Here is an 8,753-nt window from a genome sequence, read left to right as displayed (position 1 = left end):
TGTTTCAGTAAGTGATAACTACCATTATTCTCTTTCTGAAACAGGTTAACAGGTTTCACTATCCCAAACTGGGTGAACTTGAACTCCTGCTTCCTATTGAGCGCAAAGATTCCAGGCCCGGGCCACCAGCCTGTCACCTTTTTCTGTTAGATCTATGTGGACTTCTGAAAAGTTACTTGCAGATTCTGTGACTCTCAGTAGTCACTTCTCTTTTCAGATCCCACAGTGTAGGATTCTCTGTTGGTACTTAGTCTTGGCACAAAATACTTGCTTCACAATTATTCAAAGTCCCTCAGGGCAGCCAGTTCTGTGACACTTATGCTTAACATTCTGCCTTGAGAAGAAAAAAAGGATTTCATATACTGATGAGGCAGCCTGCTTTAATTACTTGTCTGCTGTAATTAACTTGACCATGATGATTTGGGCCTGTGGTCTTTCTCCTCTCATCTTTGGGATTAACTAGACCCCGGTAACTGAATTAAATAAAACTCGTGACTGAAACCAATCACTAATCATATACGGTCCGAGTTCTGTTCTTCTGGCAGCAAGGCATACATACATATCCTGTGCAGGTTAAATAGCCCCAGCTCCTCCTTGGGTGCCACCGTCCCTTATTTATTTTCTCATTGCTGTTACAAATGGACTTACAATCAATAACTGCTTTTGTGACAAGTACCACCCGGTTTACAAGGCAACACAGCAGACTGACACACAAACAGCATAGTACCAGAAACGAAACATACCATAAATACCTTTTGGAACAGCAATTCTGAAATGCTTTGTGTACAAGATGACAACAAAAACATTAATCTTACTATTTTACAAATGTCAGTTTGGCTTATATATTTTATTGAAACGGTTATTCTTTAAACATACACATTCCTCCTCCTGCATTTTCTTACAAACATTTATTATTACTTTTTTTTTTTTTGCTTTTGCCCATCAGTTTTTTGTTTGTTTGCTTGTTTTTGTTTTTTCCTTTTCTATTTGTTTCACATTAAAGACTCAGCTGGCTTGGTTTGCAAAGTCAATGGAATAAGGTTTGGAGCCAGTCATGGCTTTTGCTCCATCTTCAGCTCATTCTCTGTCTTATTTAACCGCGAATGGCTGATGCTGAGGCTCTGTCGTTACTAAGACTTCAGTGCCTTATCTCTCAGAATTTCTCAGCTCCCAGTATAATGTTTGGCGTGTTTTAATGCAGTTTTCCATTGGAAAGAGTTTCCAAAGTAATTTGGATATTCAGTGGTATTGGTTTCTAACAACACGTTTAAAGAATTGGAATTTCCTTTTCAGACAAAGGGGACTGATCCCTGCTTGCAAAGCACAGGCAGGAAATCCGATGCTCAAAGGCAGGGAACAGTGAGAAAATTGCTCCTGACAGCGCAGCTGCAGCCTTCATGGTAAGCTTGCATGGCTCAGGGACTCCAGGAATGAGAACGCTCAGAATTATATAGCAGGAGAGACATGTTGCTTGGATACCATCCTCCAAGAAGGATAAAGTGTAATCAGAGTAAGGGGCTTAAAATAAAAATCTTACAATGAGATAAGAGTTAGTATAAGAAGCATTCAAATATGCCGGTTCTCTCAAATGGACAGGCACCTGTGTTGTTTCCTCAATGTCTCTTATTTCTACCTCTTTAAAAGGAAGACAAAACTCAGGTTAGGACGGTCACTTTAGCATGCACAAAGCCCACCCAAACGAACCCCAAACAACTTAACGCAAGCATCATTTCCCAGGCACTTTAGAAGGAAATGTGTGTACATCCTGTGAGGATGCTCTTATGCCAATTAAACGTAGGAATAAGAAGCCAGAGACACAGGGCAGTGGTGAGCCTCAACCTTTTCCTGGAAGCATCCGAGTCCTGCTCCAGAGAACACTTCATCTCAGCAGCCACAGCACTTCCGCTTTTCTCTAGCCTTTGCCCTGGTCAACAATAGGAAATGCTCCGCTCCACCCACCACGACCAGCTGACTTTGCTTTGTTCTTTGAAGGGCTCATTCAGGTTTAGCAGCTGTGCCTTAAGTGCCCTAATCTTCAAAACCTTCTAAAAGGCAAGTTACTTGTCCTGGAAAGGCTGCCTTTTTTTTTTTTTTTTTTTTTAAACATTTCTCAGACACCTTTCTTCTCCTTGTGTGAGTTGTTTGATACTTTTGCTGGTAGTGAATCCTTTCTGCTAATTCCTTCCCAAGCGCCAACGCCAAAAATGTTAACAGCCTTGAGCTGAACCCACTCCCACCGCCCACCACCCCTTGTTTTGCTCACCACCTACTCCCTAATGGCAGTTTACTCCTTCCAAGTCTCTTGGAGTCTACCGCTGAGAAGAAAGACAGCGAGGATACCGTTCAACCTCTCAGCGGGGAGAGGGCCATGGGAGGGGTTTGGGTTTCAGTGCCTTTAGGAAATGATTGCTGAAAATTTAAGGCCTAGAATCATCAAAAGTCCCACATTTGCATCCTTCTAGAATGAAAGAATCGCCAAGTTTTGGGCCAGTATCAAATGTCCTTTGACCTACTGAGAGAAAGGTCTACTCTCCCTCTCTATTCCAAGCAGTCTTGAAATTCTGGTTGCTCTTGTTCCCAGAAAGAGGAGCAGGAAGTGGTATGCAAGGGGATCTTTCAACATCCCTGAGAGACTTTCTCTAGAGGACTGTCCCTAAGGACATTCATTAAGTGACATGTAGTGAGTATTTGTTTCTCCTAGAAACATCCAGCAGAGAAGTCTTTAGGGGAGTCAGTCAAATTGGAATAAAGAGCCACAACTGCCCCGGGATAATCGTCTTGATATCTGTTGTCAAGCCTCTGAATATCAAAAAGGAAAGCTCTTCAGAGAATCATGTCCCATCTTGGTTGGACTCCCTCCTTAGTTATTATTTTAGGGTTCGACGGAAATAGGAAGATTGGCTGTTGATGAGGTAAGAGAAAAGTCCCTTTTCTCTGTCTCCCACATTGCAAATCCTCCCCAACCAACGTTCAAACCTTATGACACAAGAAGTCAAGTCAAAGTAGAAAAAAAATGTGTTTCCTTCTTTTTTTTTTTTTTTTAATGTGAATTTCTTAAACGCAGTTCTCCCAGTACATGTTGCAGATAGGTATATTATAAGGCGTGGGCTTCTGTTTTGACTATCTGAATAATCACACTAATCCAATAAATTTGCAGAAATGAATAGAAAATTGATCTACGAGATTCCCGCTTCTTCTTGACTGTGGTGACTTGCAACATCCTAGGTAAGATGTTTCAGGTGTGTGCAGCCTCACCTTTCCCTTTATTTTCACCAAATAAGCTTGGGCCCCTCCTCCCCTCCACTCTGTCTGAAGGCACAGTGAGGTGCCTTTAGAGATAGATGGTCAGCCTCCGTCCTTGTGTTTGTTTGGTATCCTATATAAGGAGGGTACTCATCAGAACTGGTCCGTGCCATTTCTGCAGCTACTTAAGTGAGATCGTATCTGGCTGAGGGGCTTGCGTGGCTGGTGGACGAGCTCCAGTGACTAGGCTAAGATCCTGACTTTGGGGCAAGCGCAAGTCAAGTCCACTCTAAGTCAGACAGTTTGGAAGGCTTTGCTCTGGCTGGGCGTTGTGCTGAGTGTGGTTTCTGCTTTGGTCAGGGTCGTATGGTGGACTTTCTTTGGTTCAGAACCTCTCACTTCCGGTCCTATGAGGCTGTATGCCTGCGGGGCTAGCCCGGGCTGCTGCGGCGCTGCTTCACTCGACAGCGTCCGCTGGCTTCTGGAGGCACTGTTCCCGGTGGAGCGGGTGGAGGAGGAGCCAGAGCGTGAGCTCCGGGAGCCTGAGGAAGAGGAGCTAGGCTTCACAAGGCGGGCTCGGGGCGCTTCGGCGTCTTCTCTGAAAGCGGAAAAGTGAACAGATAGCAAAGATAAACTTTAGTACTGCCGGGGCTGGGTTGACGCTCGTTAAAGTTACTTCCTCCTGAGATTTTTTTTTTTTTTTCCAATAAACTCCTCAAGCCATAAACCTCCAAGGCAGTCAGTTAAGGAACTGAGCAGTTTCTGGTTTCCTAAGACTTAATGCTCAGTTTAGGAAAATGTTTGTTGAGTGACTGCCAGAGAGGTTGAGCCAGTTGCACCAGGATACAGCTCAACAGGAGACTTTGATTGCTTTGATAGAATTGCTTTGATTTGGGGGTTTGCGTACTTAAACCCTTTCATGTCCTGTGGGTTATACCCTTTTTATCATCTACCCTTGCTAAGTGGAAGTGAATCAGAGGTAAAGCTGAGACTTAAGCTGGTTGGTTGTTAGCATGACACAAGCTAGAGTCATCGGGGAGAGGGAGCCTCAGCTGAAGAAATGTCTCCATCAGAATGGCTGGTTGGCAAGCCTGTGGTGCTTTTTTTTCTGGACTAATGATGGCTGTCTGAGAGTACTGCTCATTGTGGGTGGTGCCACTCCTGGGAAGGCGATGCTGGGTTCTATTAGAAAGCAGGCTGAGCAAGCTGTGAGGAGCAAACCAGTAAGCAGCACCCCTCCATGGCCTCTGCTTCAGTTGGCACCCCCAGCTTCCTGCCTTGAATTCCTTTCCTGCCTTGAATTCCTTTCCTGCCTTGAATTCCTTTCCTGCCTTGAATTCCTTTCCTGCCTTGAATTCTTTTCCTTTCCTGCCTTCCCTTGGTAACGGACTGTAAGCTGTAGGGGGAAAGAAACCCTTTTCTTTCCAGGCTGCTTTTGGTCATGTTGTTTGCCATAGCAACAAAAAGCAAGCCAGGACAAAGATAGTTTCACAATAAGTGAATCACATCTCCTGTCCCCAGACTGTAATTTCCTACTTGCTAGGATAACCCTTTGAAGAGATTAATAATGCAGGGGACCTACGGAATGATATTGACTGGTTACTATGGAATTGGCCTGTAAAGGGAGTTTGCACAAATAGGGAAGCTTACCGGATTTCATTAGGTCTGTCTTCTTCCTCGTATCTGTCTTTGCTTTTCCTTCGTATTAGCAGCCATATCAGGAGGAAAATGAGCAGGGCTCCTGCCACTATGCCTGTCACTGCTCCTGCCACCATGCCAATGCTCTGCACATCTGTTTCCTCGGAAGCACAGACAGAAGTACCGTCAAACATAAGCTCGGAGATTCCTGCATACCCAGGACAGAAGCCCGGACAGGGTGGCTTCCAGACCACACCCAGCAACCCTCGCATGCTGTGACTGTGCCTTTCCATATTCTTGCAAGCTGAAGTTACTGCACCACTTTACTGGTTTGCTTAGATTTTAGTGACTACGTCTGTCTCTGTTCACATGATAAAACAGGCTGGGAAAGTTATTGTGTCGTGTAAAGAAAAATTCAACCTTCATAGAATCCTTCTGGGCAGTCTTCTAGCTCTGCCCCTCTTTATCTAACTGCCCCTCTCTACCAGTAAAATAAAATAGAATATAGCCCACAGCATATAATTCTGTGTGTGACTGCCGGTGACTCTCAAACTCTGAGCTCAAGGTAAAATTTTATTTAGTAACATATATGCTCTCATTTGGCTATGACACATGCTAAATATTTGTTAAGTGCCCATTTAAGCCAGCAGTCTTGTAAAGATCAATAAGAGTTTCTCTGTTTTTTGAGTTTGCACTCCACAAAAGGGAAAAGCAATAAAGAATAGATGCAAATAATTTCAGACAGTGGACATGTGAGGGCAAAAGTGTATGACTGGCAGCTTGGAAAGAGAATAGGGGACTACAGTCTCAGTTTGGAAAAGTGGTGTTTGAGTTGAAATACAAAAGACAGGACCATCTTGTGGTGAACTGGAGACAGCCCTCCAGGAGGTACAGAGGGTGTGGTGAATAAGTGTGTCTGGAGCACAATGAACAAGGGAAAGCACGGGGAGATGAAGTCACAGAGACAGGAAGGGATCACTCCCATGGATCCTAATAGGCCAGGCAAGCATTTCACCATAGAGGCAACAGAAGAGTTGCATGGGTCATGTTACATTGAAGAAAGCACACTGTGGCTGTTCCTGGGGGAAATGGAGTGTTTCACAGGGAGAAAAGGAAGCAAGGATACAAGTCAGGATGTTTCTGACGGTGCAAACCGCAGATGACAGTGAGTGGACCAGGCTGGACCTAATGTGCACAGAGGCTGGTACAAGGATGCGATGCGACGGCTTCTGTTCTGAAAGTGTTGTCAACCAACAGAAAGTAGTTGACATTTTTATAAACGACGTGGTCTCTTACTATAAAAATTTACCTTTTATCTACCCCCCCCCAAGATAGTGTCTACAGTAGCCTTGAACTCATTATATAAGTCACCCTGTCCTCACTTACAGAAATCCTCCTGCTTCTATCTCTGGAATGCTGGGGTTAAAGGTGTGCACCACCCACCATGCCTGTCTTTTTGTTTGTTTGTTTGTTTCCCTCTTTGAGACAGGGCTTCTCTGTAGCCCTGGTTGTCCTGGAACTTGCTCTTAAGACCAGGCTGGCTTTGAACTCAGAGATGTACCTGCTTCTGTCTCCTGAGTGTTGGGACTAAAGGTGTGTGCAACCATCATCTGTGTGTGTATATGTATGTATGTATGTGTGTATATATATATATATATATATATATACATATATATATATATACACACACACACATATATATGTATATATATTTTGGAAAGAGATTGGACTTTAGCTATTGCTAGGTTCTTGAAAAGCTAGAGTTTATCTTGTTTAATCATTACATTTATTTATTTATTTTCTTTGTGTTTATTCCTTTGTGAGTGTGTAGGGGTCAGAGGATAACTTGTATGAATCTGTTCTTTCCTCCATTATGTGGATTCCTGTAGTCAAATTAAGGTCACGGGGCTAGGCAATAAGCACCTACGGCTGGGCCATCTCACTGGCTTTGGGATTTATTTTATGTAAACAAATTCAGTTCAGGACTGTTCTTTTCCTTATGGCCCCACCCCCAATATACACTCTGGATGGATTATCTACTAATGGAAATTACCGCTGTCTTTACTTTTTCACAATCAAAATATTTCATTAATTTCCATGTATGTTTGCATGCTTTTGGAAAATATCTAAACGATAAATTCACAGAAATGTTGCTCAATATAATGAAATGCATTTCTCAACCTACAGTTAAATAGAATAGATAAGAGGCATGGCGGCACATGCCTATAATCTCAGCATATGGAGGCAGAGGCAGGGGGATTGCTGTGAGTTTGAATCCATCTTTGGCTATATAGAAAGTCTATTGAAGTTCTGGGCTGCACAGTGAGACCCTGTCTCAATAATAAGAAAAATTTTACACACACATACATACATACACACACATACACACACACACACACACACACACACTCAATGTATCAATAGGATGGATTTGTAATTGAGGCACACTAGTATAACAAAACACTACAGAACCATGGGGATGTCCAGTTGGTGGGAACACTGTAATTTCAGCATTTGGGAAGTCGAGGCAGGAGGAATTCCTGAGTTTGAAGTCCAGCTTCAGCTAGATTGAAGACTTTGCCACAGAAAAATGAAAGCTGACTGCTTGCTTAGAACATGCCAGGCTCTGGGTTCTAGTTCCCTACACCTTCCTTTCCCCACAAACCCAGAAAACCTCAATGCCAGCCAACATATCACAGCAACAACGAAACTAGGGAGAGTTTCAGAAACAAAATAAGGTATAGAAGAAGTTAGTATAAATGGAATTTTACTTCACTAGGGATCTAAAACAGGAAGAGTAATCTCTCAAGTTAGTCTCTGGGTCTAAGAGGCAGCAGGGAGCAATGACTGGTCTATGACTATGATGCTACTTGCCTTTTTTTTTAAAATAAAGATTTATTTATTTATCATATATACATATACATATACATATACATATACATATACATACATACATACATACTCTATCTGCATGTACACCTGCATGCCAGAAGAGGGCATCAGATCCCATTATAGATGGTTGTTAGCCAGCATGTGGTTGCTGGAGATTGAACTCCGGGCCTCTTAGCCACTGAGCCATCTCTCCAGCCCATGATGCCATTTACAAGGTCACACTCACTTGACATTCTACCAGAACGTGCACTCAGGGTTTACGTGGTCTCTGAAGTTTCACTACACTATATTTTCTCTTTTCAAGTCTACAGACAATAATAAAAGGTGCTAGAATTTATACTGGCCAAGAATATAGCAGTACTTAGTTCCCCCCACCCCATTTTTAGTTTATTTAAAAAATATTTCTTTGTGACTCTAGCTGCATATATATCAAGAGATGGCCTAGTCGGTCATCACTGGAAAGAGAGGCCCATTGGACTTGCAAACTTTATATGCCCCAGTACAGGGGAACACCAGGGCCAAAAAGGGGGAGTGGGTGGGCAGGGGAGTGGGGGTGGGTGGATATGGGGGACTTTTGGTATAGCATTGGAAATGTAAATGAGTTAAATACCTAATAAAAAATGGAAAAAAAATATTTCTTTGAAGCAAGGTTTCAAGTAGCCTAGACTGGCCTCAATTTTTTTTTTTTTTGGTTTTTTTGAGACAGGGTTTCTCTGTATAGTCCTGGCTGTCCTTGAACTCACTTTGTAGACCAGGCTGGCCTCGAACTCCGAAATCCGCCTGCCTCTGCCTCCTGAGTGCTGGGATTAAAGGTGTGCGCCACCACGCTCGGCCTCAAATTCTTTATATAAGAGAATGACATTGAATTCTGGATCTTTCTACATCCACCTCCTAAGTACTGGAATTATAGATATGTACCACCAGGCTAAAGAACCATTTTGTTGTTGTTGTTGTTTCAATACATAATCTTCCTAATAACT

General features: G+C 43.0%; 1 protein-coding gene across 4 annotated transcripts in view; it reads right to left on the bottom strand.

Moving 5' to 3' along the window:
* Positions 1-594: 594 nt before the first annotated feature.
* Positions 595-8,753, bottom strand: part of Clmp (CXADR-like membrane protein) — a 103,431-nt gene continuing 95,272 nt past the window's right edge. The window contains exons 6-7 of one of the 4 annotated variants that reach the window (XM_006510603.2): positions 4,894-5,035; positions 595-3,841 (exon numbers count right to left, since the gene is read on the bottom strand). In XM_006510603.2, the coding sequence (XP_006510666.1) occupies positions 3,538-3,841; positions 4,894-5,035 (446 nt within the window). In that variant the 3' untranslated portion in view covers positions 595-3,537. Of the gene's footprint in view, positions 3,842-4,893; positions 5,043-8,753 lie in introns of all 4 variants that reach the window. The other 3 variants (NM_133733.5, XR_003948007.1, XM_006510602.4) reach the window with 3 other exon arrangements.

Source organism: Mus musculus, chromosome 9, assembly GCF_000001635.26.
Source record: "Mus musculus strain C57BL/6J chromosome 9, GRCm38.p6 C57BL/6J".
Classification (NCBI taxonomy): domain Eukaryota; kingdom Metazoa; phylum Chordata; class Mammalia; order Rodentia; family Muridae; genus Mus; species Mus musculus.
The sequence above is the reverse complement of the archived record's forward strand: the minus strand, read 5'-3'. Positions and strand labels throughout refer to the sequence as shown.